Source organism: Sesamum indicum, linkage group LG1, assembly GCF_026168435.1.
Source record: "Sesamum indicum cultivar Baizhima isolate 11 linkage group LG1, ASM2616843v1, whole genome shotgun sequence".
Taxonomy (NCBI): Eukaryota; Viridiplantae; Streptophyta; class Magnoliopsida; order Lamiales; family Pedaliaceae; genus Sesamum; species Sesamum indicum.
Window position 1 is genome coordinate 11,385,559 of NC_142657.1, and position 13,712 is coordinate 11,399,270.

General features: G+C 34.5%; 1 protein-coding gene across 1 annotated transcript; it reads left to right on the forward strand.

The window, feature by feature from the left end:
* The first annotated feature begins 10,525 nt into the window (after positions 1-10,525).
* Positions 10,526-13,705, forward strand: LOC105157726 (tubulin beta-2 chain). Its single transcript, XM_011074181.3, has 3 exons — positions 10,526-11,031; positions 11,860-12,129; positions 12,805-13,705. Exons 1-3 carry the CDS (start codon positions 10,638-10,640, stop codon positions 13,476-13,478), a joined length of 1,338 nt encoding a protein of 445 aa, XP_011072483.1. The 5' UTR covers positions 10,526-10,637; the 3' UTR covers positions 13,479-13,705.
* The last annotated feature ends 7 nt before the right edge of the window (positions 13,706-13,712 follow it).

The window sequence follows — 13,712 nt, forward strand, 5'->3', positions numbered from 1 at the left end:
GTTGCAGGGGATGATTAGGTAAACTTTGATTCAAACATTAATACAACCATGATAAATAAAAAGAGTACTAGCTCCATGAAAAAACGTAGGCATATGCTATTGTGCAAGATGATGGTTTGGCTAATGCCATGACCACATTCTGCGAGTCTGTGAATGAACAACTTGGTGAGTTAAATAAGAAATCTCTTGTGGATTTCGATGAAGTGGAGAAACGATCAGCCGTGTATGAGGCAGTTGGAAAAGTTTTTAGAATCGACTTGGATTAGTTCACTTGTATAAATAAAAAATTATCCATTCATTTTATTTACTTATTTAGCCGCTTTATTATTTGAAATTGATGATTTATGTAAGAGATGAGATATGAACGTGTTATAGTTAAAAAATATATTCTAGTATATAATTGATCGAAGATAATTAGTTAAAATTATATTTAGCAACAATTGTTATCATGTAATAATTCATCTAGAAATTCTTATAAGATATTGAAAATAAGCAAGAATCAAATTCATTGTTGCAAGTAAATATAAATCGACCATAGAGGACATGAATGGATGGTAATAGACACTACATTATATAAGCAAACATTTACATCATTTCATAGTATTTCTAGTAAATTGGAATAAACATACTTAACATATCTTGGTTTACAGGTCCTGATGGACCTGACAAAACACAACAAACACTACTATTAACAAATTTTAAGTTTGATATTAACTCAAATAGTGGCCTAAATGATACAATACCTAATACTTGGTCCAAATATACCCGGCTAAGATAAAATACACAAACGACATGTTCAAATAACAAGTTTTTCCGTAAACCTGAATGGAATGCAAAATATTATAATATCATAAGATAATTTTCATGACAAAATATCCAAGACAGGAAACAAACACATCACATCTTGCAATAAGCCTCAAACATCCATAATGCTACCAGTCAATCCCTCATCATCACTGAGAACTGTGACGTAATTTGCCACTCGTTCCTCTAGTTGGTTCGAATATTGCTGTTAGCTCTATCCAGACTGGTTCTCCTTCAAACTAATAAGCATAAGCGAAATCAATCTCCTAAAGAATGAGAATAAAGTTAGTTATAATGTCATGCATTATATTTGCTAAGAAAAATACGACTGGAAATTAAAATGACAAATCATTATTGAAGCGGATGAAGAGCTTAACGTTGCAAATGTGTTCATAATCCTCGTCGGAGGCATGAACGACCTTCGCCTCGGAGTCCCACCAGAAGCCCGGAGTTCGGACAATGAGCTGGAAGGTAGTATATCGCAAGCGAAAACATTCTAGCCCATTCTTGATACGTTGTAGTGAAACTTTCAACCAAATCTATTATTGACAATGTCTCGAGCATACATAAGTGAGTGCATGTTTGGGGTACGGGAGACTTTCTTGTGATTACGACGAGCTTGGTAATACAAAGTTTGCATAAAAGCATAATCATGCTTTCTCGACCAACAATATGTATAGAAATACCGCCGTTGAAGACGGGGTAAGGCAGGAGGTGGTGGTGGATTTCGATTTTGCTCTTTTTTTTGGGAGGTAAGATGTAGGATTCTTTATTAGTACGGGCTTTAGAGAGAAGGTGAAAAGGAAGTTGTATAAACAAGGTAAAATGGCAGACGCATAAAGTCGTATTAATATAAGCAATTGAATTTGAGAACGCTTCGTTTCACAAAACCCTTTCAAATCTCCAATCATGTCTTATCAAGGCAGATGTGTTTGTTTAATGCTAGGATTCTGAAGGATTATTTATGCAACCACTTCCCCTGCACATGAAAACCCCTATTGATGGGCATCTACACCACAATGGCATTTTTTTTTTGCAGCATTTTTGAAAAGTGATTGGATAGAAAATATTATATTTTTGCAGCTTATCATGTTTAATTCTTGTTGATTGAATTTTTCTTCATTGGCATGATTGTTCTTGAGTAGATTTTTTGGACAAGTTGTATATACAATTACCAAGAAAGTGCATTTCTTTTTCTAAAAAAAAGAAAGAGTAAAGTTGTGTACCCAATTACTTTATAAAAATAGTAAAAATGCGACACCCCCACCATAGGCACATTCAATTCATACAAACCCGTATTTATCCCGCTAAGATAACTGATATAATTAATATTTTATATACACCTAAAGCAATTAAATACTTCATCAAAATCTTGGTTTAATATTCTTCACTATAACATGTGAAAAGGAAAAAAGTGGAGTTTCTAGCCATTACAAAATTTAAGATACCAATTTAGTCACAATTAAATATTCTTGTAAATAAGTAGTTAGAGGTTCCTATTCAAGACGATGCTGCTGACCCACCTAATAAAACTGACAATGGCTTACGTTTTAGTTAGATGAGTCATTGCAATTTATCTCTTGAAAAAGTACGTGACAAAGGATGAGTTGCCAACTCAATAAGCATAGTTAATTAACCTATATATTTATGTACACACATATGTGCATGTACAACAAAAGTTCAATTTCGTTCAACACCAATCAATCGATATTTGTTACACAGTTTCTATGGAATCATGAAGTAATAATACCAATCATGCAAAATCGATACCAAAGTTAAGCACCATCTACAACATAATACACATGTCATTATAGTTAAATTTTCTCAAGTATAGTGGAATTTTCTTAAGGCCCCCCTTAGCCTAGCTGCAGTATATTCAATGGTTTTGCTGGCTCTCCTCATTTCAATCAATATCATATAATCGTCGGCACTGAGTACCCATCGTATGTGATATCCTCAAACTGGCCAAGTGTGTAGCAATCTTAGTATAGGATATCACACCGAACCTGGCACCTTTACACCACCCAGTGTGTAGCCGTTAGTATAAGATATTTCCCGCTATCCGAAATATTTCGGTACCCTTTGCGCCATGGTACCCAGCAGTATGTTATTACATATCACATCATCATGATAGCTCACAACTCGTCCTCAATCACATCAACTTATTATCTGCACATTGGCAACTTCATAATTTAAACCTAGTCAATCATCGAATAGAAACGTGTCACAATCATTCACAACAAACCATCATTCATCTTTATTCAACAACCAAATCGAAGTATATCACAATTATTCACCATGTATTACACTTAACCATAAACATAACATATAACAACCATTTAACAAGACAACCATATAAACGAATTAAACAAATGTCAATTCTTGATCAAATTTACAGATAAACAAGTACATACATATATATAGATCTAATTAACTATCTTACATCACTTTCCCAACTATTTAAATCGTGGAATGATTTGTTCAGTCTTGAACGTTGTTCTCGTGTTCAAATTAGTTGTAGAAATTTCTTTAGTGTTGATGGTAATTGAGGAACTTTCAAGCTCTCCCTATTCTCTTCTCTTCTCGTCTCCCTCTCTCTCTCTCCCTCTCTCTCCAAACCGCCTCTCTATTTCTCTTTTTTTTTTGTGTGTTTCTACACTATTTTAGTATACCTATTATATATGTATATATATGCGTAATGTATAAGTTAGTAGGTGTATATATGTATATATATAATATTAGATATATGTTGATAAGGATGTAAGGAGGTGATTACTCCTTTTTTGTCTTTATTCCACCACCTCATTCCCCTTTTTCATCCTTATTTTTATTTTGTTTTACTAACTTTAGTGTATAGGATGTATATATATATATATATATATTAAAAGAAGATTGTATTTGTCTCCCTTATCTTTACAATTTTCATTCACTACAAGAAAACAGGATTTTAGAGACGGATTTTCCGTCTCTGAAACCTATATTTTCGTTGCTAATAGCATTAGAGATGGAAAGTTTCCATTAAAAAAACTGCTGAAGGTCGCATGACTAATTCCGTTGCTGAATCTGTCACTGAACTTTAAGACAGAAAGTAATCCATCTTAAAGTCTGTCTCAATTATCAAACAATTTTAGCCAAATCCGTCTTTAAGTCCATCTTACATGTGTCTCAAAATCCGTCTTTAATATTATCCAAGGTTGTTTTGCATTATTCTTTATTTCATCTCTGTTCCGACTTTGAATCCATCTCTAATTTTGTTGTTGAAGACAAAACTCATTTTGAATAAATTCCTAATTTACAACAAATTAAAGCTAGAATAAAATAAGATACCACACCTAATAACAAAAGCAACACGCATCAGATGTTCCTATAGAATCTTAAAAAAATAAGAAAACCAATTAATATACTTAAAATGAAAGTGAAGAAATACTATCATCGTCTACCAAAAAGAAATACAACTCTTCGTGTTCACAAGTACTATACCAAATTCAAGCATAGAAATGTTTGATAAACCATAGTCCAAGAACTTGCACTCTTTACTTAAATCCTAGGATAATCACTATTAAGTTTCACTCCTCCTTAAAATTGATCGAGACTCAAGAGTGTAATGACTTGGTCACAGTAGGCTGAAAATGCAATAAACAGAATACTAGTCAATCCAAATATATTTTTGATGTAATAGAAATCAATACTACAAATAGAAAAACAAAAGTGATAGTACAATATATTAATACTAACCATTACATGTAATATCCCAAAAAAAGAAGGTACAAGCTCTATCTAATGTCACATACGCAATAAAAATCCAGTAGAGAATATGAAAATATACATGATAAGTAAACAAATTCTTCAAAATAAATAAAAAAATTTCTAAATTAGTGAAATTCAAATGGCTAATGCAGTAAAAACAAATTAACAATATGCACTAGTTTAAAATAAGATTTCTAAACTTTATCGAAGAACACCTTAACTCACATCAAATGAGTATTACGAGGAAATCAAGTAAGAATTTATGAATAAGAATGGTATCGAATTACTATCCACATTTAATTTTCAATCTTAGCCTAGAGCAGGGCTTATGTCTTAGAGGATCTAACCATAATTTTCTAATCACTAAAGCATGCACAAAAAACTAGATGAAACTAAACTACTATGTGAACTTTTTAGAATCTTTTCACTAGCCTGTTACTAAGTTCACAACTTAGGCACAATGCAAATGTATTTTCTCCCAAATCCAAATAATTCCCAACTAATAGTAAAAAAGATTAAACGAATAGCTGCATAGCAATCCCTTTTTGGTACATGCTAACGCTGTGTGATTTGCCTTCAAGCTAAGCACCAAGATCCTTCAATATTCCTAACAGAAATAGATTATAAGGAAAAATATTCCTAACAGAAATAGATTATAAGGAAAAGATTAAAACACACTTCAATCAGGAACAATTAAAGCAATAACTATTCCCTTTTACCATTTAAGTACAATTAGCTAGAAATTATAAGTATGAGGTGTGTTCTTGTTTAGTTGTTGCAACGCCGTCATGTTTGAAGACTGACCACTGGTTTCTTAAGATTTAGAATGAAGTTTACTTCCCTTAAATCTCAATGCAACACTACAATAGTAAAGCAGTAATGCTAATGCAGCACATTCATAACCATCTACAATCGTAAACTGCTAGCTGCTGCCCTAACATAGTCGGTAGCAAAATGCTACTGCAGATTTGCTGCAGTGTAGCTTCTTCATATTGCAATGCTAAACCCCTTGCTGCACCACCCTCCTAATTCAGACTCCGGCCATCAGTCATCAAGCCCTTCGCTTCCCCATGCTCTCTTGCACAATTGAATACCAATGCAATTTGTTCAATTCAAAATTGATTAACCAAGTCCCAATTTGAAATCCAAACGCAACTAATGCCTCAGTTAGTAGATCTATATATTATTATGTATATTTATATGCAACATTAAACAGCTAAAGAGCACAATTAACAAAGAATACTAAAAAATACTCCCTGATGTTGTGTAAAAGTTGTCATTGGTCCTCTCCTCCAATCCCTCTATGGTTCTACATCCTTAACTCAATCCACAATTGCTTAGAGTACAAGCAGTAGCATACTCCCCTTTGCAAGTTGTCTTAAGAACAACACTAATTAATGTTGTAGGTTGCTCAACATTTATATAATAAAAGCAACACAATTAGAGATACTAAAAATACTCCCTGTTGTTGCATGACGTCATTGCGTATCATCTGCTTTCGTGGTCAACATCTCTGCACTCACCCAAACCCACAACCTGCACGCTGCAGTGCTTATTGAGAGAACACTGATTAGTGTTGTATCACTTCCTCCTATGTGCTGCTTCTCCAGACTCCTAATTGACTCTCTATTTACTTTTGTGATTCAAAATTCTAATCTAGACTTCTAATTGACTCCTAATTGAGAGATCACGCTGCTAGCATCAAGTTATGATCTTTCCATTTTTCTAGTGTCATCAAAGCTAGCAGCCGAAACATTTTCTCAAGATCAATTAAATAAAATAGGATGTAGGTGAATTTATAGATTTCCTTAAGTAACAACCTTTATTAATTATCAAGAACTGCTATCCAGCAAAAAAGAGAGATGATTTGCAGGAGCCTCGACATAAACATAAAGACAGAAAATTAATTGAAATTTAAGCTTTGGGAATTTTATTGCTACATTGTAGAGATGCTGTAAAGATGGTCATGGAGAAAACTAAATGTAGAATAGAAGTCAATTGAACATCCCATCGACTAATTAGGTGTATGAACAAAATCATCTTCCTCACCCAAAATAACAAAGCAGCAGGAATTGGAATTGGGAATAAGCAAATACCAACCTCTGAAGGAGTTCGAGGATTGTTGCAGTCGGCGTGAGAGTCCAAGCAAGATAGGGTGATGGCCTACTCGATCTGCTTTCACGGCTACGACCTTTGGCACTCCAAGGAGAGAAATGCAGTTGCCGGAGCAAGAAACGACCTGAGAGACGAAGCGACAACCTTTGTCCCTGGAGCAAGCAATGGCGTGAGAGTCAAAGCGATGACCTATGTCGCCAGAGTAAGCAACGACATAATCATCTTCTTTGAATTAAAATGAGAGATATTAGACATTGGAGGAAAATAACATAAATACGATCTTCTTTCGGGAAGAACAATTTTTTATTTATCTATAAATATTTTATTAGCATCTCTAATATATATTTTAAAAAAATTAATAAAAAATTTATTAAATCTGTCTTTGGTTCTGTCAGAATTTTTAAATTCTGAAACAAAAATAAAGATAGAAATTTAAAAAATATATATTTCAAAATCGATCTCTAATTTCATCTTAGAATTTGGAATTGAAGACGGAATTTTTTATTTAATTAATTTCATATAAAAAATGGAATCAAAGACAAACTAAAATATCTTTTTTGAAATGCCCAATACGTCAAAATATTTGTGAATATATTATAATCTTAAGATAGAATCATTTTCCGTCTTTGAATCCATCTCTGAAGAGCAAAAAATATTAACGGATTTTTTTCCATCTCTGATTTCTGTCAATGAAAGCCTGTTCTATTGTAGTGATTTTTATCCCCATAAATTTCTATTGTTCAAATTTTCACTCACCTTGAAGGAAACATTGGAGGAAATGATAAGAGATATATATGTATACGTATGCTTGGTACTTGCTTGTGCTTAACATGAAATTTTCACTCACCTCCAAGAATTTATCATGTCCAATAATGCTTAAATGCTTACACTCTACAGAGACTGGACCATCAAATGTTTACGCTCTACAGCTCCATCAGATGCTTACACTCCGGTAGGTCCATCAAATGCTTACACTCTGGCAATTCCATCAAATGTTTACACTTCGGTAGGTCTATCTGGTAACACTTCATCAAATGCTAACACTCCGGCTGGTAATATTCTTGTTTTGCAAGTCGAACAGAAAAATCTTGTACACTTGCTTTCAAGTGGTTCCTACTCTTGAAAATCCATTCCGATGGAGAGCACTCTAGTGTTTGAGTCATAAAAATTACCTCAATAACCAGTAGGGATATCGATCAAGTTGGCAGGTACCTCTGGATGTATTGTGCAGAAAAATGGAACAACCCGATATAGGTTAGTTGGTTCGAAAACGGCGGGCATGTTCAAATCAAAATGATCTTGTACTTGGCTTGGTCGACCCATTTGCATTATTATCGAGCACATCCATCATAATTAGAATGCTGACCTCGTCATCATCATTATTTTCAGGATTATTATAAATTTGGCTCTCTACTTCACCTAATCTAGTTTTAAGTCCATTGCTCATTGTTTAAGAAACTGTCGGCTTCAGGCTCGTCGTTTTGTTGCTTGTATGTAGATGGCCCTGCATATAAAGATGGACTTGCATATGGAGATGGACCTGCATAATCTTGATTAATTCCAAACTTGCCCATTGCTTGAGTTACTACTGGCAAACTCGGCAAATCTTGCGTTAATATAGACATATATGTTCCCTACTCACAACAGCCGGGGTATCTAATACAATATTTTCACGAATTTTCTCTGCTTCGACAAAAAATATCAATAGACATATATTCATTAACTAAATTAAAAAAAAATTACATATCATGATCCTTCTTAATCGGCAACACCATATCCCTCCTTTGTTTAAAATTAAATGTTATTTATTTAAAATATATATATAACTTAAAATCATTCCTACAGAATTCAAGTTCTTCATATAAAATTAATTCTAGCTCAGCAAATGGAGTAGTACGAGATATTTTCATAAATTCTATCAGATGATGATCATAACTTACAAAACCATTTGAATTAATTCGTTGACCTCCAAAATTTATAACTATATCACAATATTATGCTCTGCCATATCTTCACAACAAAATAAAATACATATCAACATTTCAGTTTTTAACAATATTATAATAAGAATATTCAAATGCATATATAACAGAAAACTTTAATAAAAAAACTTACTATAAGCATTTTTAACAATAATCTTCAACTTGTTCCAACAATAATAGAAAGAAGATTTTTTTTTTACTGGAGAAGAAAACGTAATTGTGAGACAAGCTTAATGAGAATGGAGCTCGGACATTTTATACACAAAGAATTGCGATAAAATATAGCGGTTTTATTCAAATGGGACAAATGCATGCATCCCATCCGAAATGACCCATGCATGCAAAATTGCATGCATGGGTTAGTGTGTGATCAAAGCTGAGTTTAGTCAACACGAGATTCATACTAGACCACCACCAATGTAAGATTACTAGGTCTTATGCCTGACGAGCTCTTTATAGGGATCCAGGATAGTATCGATTGAGGCATTTAGATAGGGTAGGTTGGCTAAAAGCTTTTTCTTGAATCCAAGTGAGTGCGAATATCCTTGCTTGAAAGCATGACGGCTTCACATAACACATTGATGGCACATAAATATATATATATATATATATTAATTTCTCATCTGGCCTGCAAGGGTCAGGCACCAAAGTTCCATTACTAGTATGAATAACTAGCTAAGTAACCCGTACTGGACATCTGGAAAGAAAAAAGATTTCTCTTGCTATGGGAAAGAATAAAAAAAGGAAGGGCAAGCAAAAGAATAGGATCTGCAAGAAAGCTAGTCTTGTATTAGTTTACTACCTCAGCTTTGTGAAATTTACACTTTTGCCATATATAACATTCTTTTAAAAAAGAATGGTGTAATTCATTAACTTTTCCTAGTAATGCCCTTGGAGAAATTTATTTATCAAATTTGATTTAGCTGAATTAAATCAATCAAATAATAAAAATTATTTTTTAAAAAATTATACATTACTTATGCAATAAATATATTATGTTAGTCATTGTACCATGTTGTTCTTACATGTATATAACAAAAAACTTTTTATATTTTAAAATATAATATAAATAAGAGCAAAATATATAAATCAATACATTCCATTAAAAAAAAGAAAAAAAAATAATAAGTTACTTAGTTATTTTATATGAAAGGCATTTTTACTTTCTAAAAAATTGGTGCAACGACGTCGTTAACTGCCATTTGTGAGTTTGTTGGCTTTCCTTTTTATATTAGTACTAGCCGTTGTGGCATGCTTTTTCTGCGTACATATAATAAATAATTATTTATGTTTTAAGTATATTATAAATAAGAATAAAATATATAAACCAACACAACATATTTAAAAAAAAATAGATAAATGTAAACTAATTTAGCGATATTATCAGCACAAAAAATTGGTTATCGATGTTTTACAAACTGTAGTTTGTGAGTGAATTTTTCATATTAGTATTAATATAGAGATAGTATAAATATATAGATGAAGGAAGAATTTGAATAGGAGTGGTTGAAAATACATAAAGATATTTTTGATAATTTAAAAAATTGATGTTGCGGTATAAGTAACTGATATTTATGAGTGAAAATATATTTTTTTTATATAATATAAATATTGATAAATTTACTTTATAATTGATTCAAATTTAAATAAATTTAAAATTTAGTTTAAAATTTTCCGGCTGATCAGGTGTAGTATTTATTGGACAGCTAGTATTGTTACTACTATGATGTCTGTTCCACTCATCATCCTCCACGTACCCAATTGCAAACATACAGCCCATTTTCTGGGGCAGGGAATCAGAACCCAAATTTGAAATTTCACCTTTTCCCTCCCCCCCATGCCGTATATCTTCCCTTTTCCCTTTCCCTTTCCCTCTCCATTTCCACACACAGAAACAAAACCCTCTCTCTCTCTCTCTCTCTCTCTCTCTCTCACACACACACACACACACAAAACCCTCGTTCCCTTTCTCTCTCTCCGTCAGGAAAAATGCGTGAAATCCTACATATTCAGGGAGGCCAATGCGGCAACCAGATCGGAGCCAAGTTCTGGGAAGTAGTCTGCACCGAGCACGGCATCGATTCCACCGGCCGCTACCAAGGCGACTCCGATCTCCAGCTCGAGCGTGTCAACGTCTACTATAATGAAGCCAGCTGTGGCCGATTTGTTCCCCGAGCCGTTCTCATGGACCTCGAGCCGGGAACCATGGACAGTGTCCGTTCCGGGCCCTTCGGTCAGATCTTCCGACCCGACAACTTCGTCTTCGGCCAATCTGGGGCTGGAAATAACTGGGCTAAGGGTCATTATACGGAGGGAGCTGAGCTCATTGACTCTGTACTTGATGTGGTTAGGAAGGAGGCTGAGAACTGCGACTGCCTCCAGGGTGAATATTCACTTTTAACCTTTCGCCTGCTCAATGTTACTAAAGTTTTTATATTTGCCTGGTTTCTCTACTCTCGATCTATGTGGTTTCTGCAACATTTAGTAGGTTTTTTTCTTTTAAATAATTTAACTGATTTTGTTCAATATTTTTGTGCTTTCATCTGTCTGATGCATTTTTGCTATCTTTTCCGTATTTCTGCATATAATTTCTTAAAACAAACTTACACTGTTATTTCCAAAAACAAATTTCGTGGGGGTTGTTTCGTATTATGAGAAGCTTCGCAAAAATGATTCTCTAAAGTTTTTGAGTTTATGAGCTAAACAGTTAAAAACCCCAGTGCTTACCAATTTTATGCTACACTACCAAATGCGTCTTTTACGTTAGTTGGACGTTTTAAAGATTTTACTGGCACGTCTTTTACCCTATTTATAATTTCTGGGATCCTATCTTCCTTATTGTGTACATTTGTTAGCAGTGTTTGCTATCTTGTTGTCTACAAATGTATGTTTGGCATACTCAGAACTATTTAACTTGCTTGGAATACTCTCAAGTTTCCCTTATTTCCTGGATTTTCATGTGTAGGCTTGTTCTGTTGATTGGTTATCTGTATAAGGCCTATTTTGATAAGCATAGTAGTATTGCCCTAGTTACTTGCAGCTCTCTGAATCTGGTGGTTCTTGTCTGTATTTATTTCATAAAAGCTGTGCATAGCCTATAATTGAGTTTGACTGAGTTGAATTCCTTTGCACTGTTTGTATGGAAGACTGATATAATTCCAGAACGATAATGCTGTCCTCGTTTCACTGATGAACCTCTTGTGTTCTCCAGGATTTCAAGTATGTCACTCTTTGGGAGGTGGCACAGGATCTGGGATGGGAACCCTGCTGATATCCAAGATAAGGGAGGAATATCCCGACCGGATGATGTTGACATTCTCTGTTTTCCCATCTCCAAAGGTATCTGACACTGTGGTGGAGCCATACAATGCGACACTTTCAGTACACCAGCTTGTTGAGAATGCTGATGAGTGTATGGTCCTGGACAACGAGGCTCTTTATGACATCTGTTTCAGAACTCTCAAGCTCACAACTCCCAGTTGTAAGTCTCAGGTTTCTTTTTTATTATATTTGCTCTATTAAGTTATAACAATCTTGAACTATCAGTTGAGCAGTATGCTTTTGGAACTGTTTTCTCATCTTCATTGAAAATTTAGAATTAAAGGAAACAAAAGCAGACACTCTGAGAAGATAATCCCAAATAAAATGACTTAGTATATACATAAATTGTACCAGCAGTATGAAATTGTCACTGTGATAATTACAGTCATAACTGGCATGCTTGGAATTGTATAATTTAGGCATCCAGTAGTATTTTATGTTTGTGGTTGATGTTTTTTTCTTCTGAATTTGATATTCATAACTTTCTAAGTGATGTTTGTTGATATAGGCCGTCTTTAATTGACAAAAACAAATTTGACCATCAGAAAAATTATTTTGTGCTCCATTCAAGGATAATGCCATACATTTCAAGATTTTGCTTCTAGCAATATATTTAAACCAGATCCTGCTAGCATATATCAGCTCATGTTTTGTTGAGTAGCTATTTTGTATGCTAAAAGAAATAATTATTACCAGTGGAGCCATATGCCATTCTGTTCTGTGTCACATCCTGCGTATTCTGAGAGTAAATTTTAATTCTATTCCATTGAGAATGATGGTTTACCTTGTTACTTCTAATAATTTTATTTATTTATCCTTTCTTTTTCACCTTCAGTTGGAGACCTGAACCATTTGATATCTGCCACCATGAGTGGTGTAACTTGCTGTCTTCGGTTCCCTGGTCAACTCAACTCCGATCTCCGAAAGTTGGCAGTCAATCTTATACCATTTCCACGACTCCACTTCTTCATGGTTGGCTTTGCCCCACTTACCTCTCGTGGATCCCAGCAATATCGTGCTCTCTCTGTTCCTGAACTCACCCAGCAAATGTGGGATGCTAAGAACATGATGTGCGCTGCTGATCCTCGTCATGGACGGTACCTCACCGCATCAGCTGTTTTCCGTGGCAAGATGAGCACCAAGGAGGTGGACGAGCAGATGATAAATGTCCAGAACAAGAACTCATCATACTTTGTTGAGTGGATCCCGAACAATGTGAAGTCCACAGTTTGTGACATTCCCCCCACTGGCCTTAAAATGGCATCCACATTTATTGGTAACTCGACATCAATCCAAGAGATGTTTAGAAGGGTCAGTGAGCAATTCACTGCCATGTTCCGGAGGAAGGCTTTCTTGCATTGGTACACTGGAGAGGGTATGGATGAAATGGAGTTCACAGAAGCTGAGAGCAACATGAACGATTTAGTTGCAGAGTACCAACAATACCAAGATGCCACTGCTGATGAGGAATATGAAGACGATGAGGAGTATCAAGAAGAGGAGGCCTGAGAAAATACTAGATCCGTCTCTGCACGCATACAATACTTTTGTATGGCGCTTATGTGTATGTTTGGGTAGTCTTTATTTTGAGGATTTGGCTTACAGAACCTTTAAGCATTGAGCAACTCTTGAAGTAGCATCTGCCGTAGTATTTGTTGAAATTTCTGGTTTTCATCCATTTGTGTAGCACTTTCTTATGTTTTTGCTGAAACAGAATGGTTACTTTGTGACTTCAACCAGCTA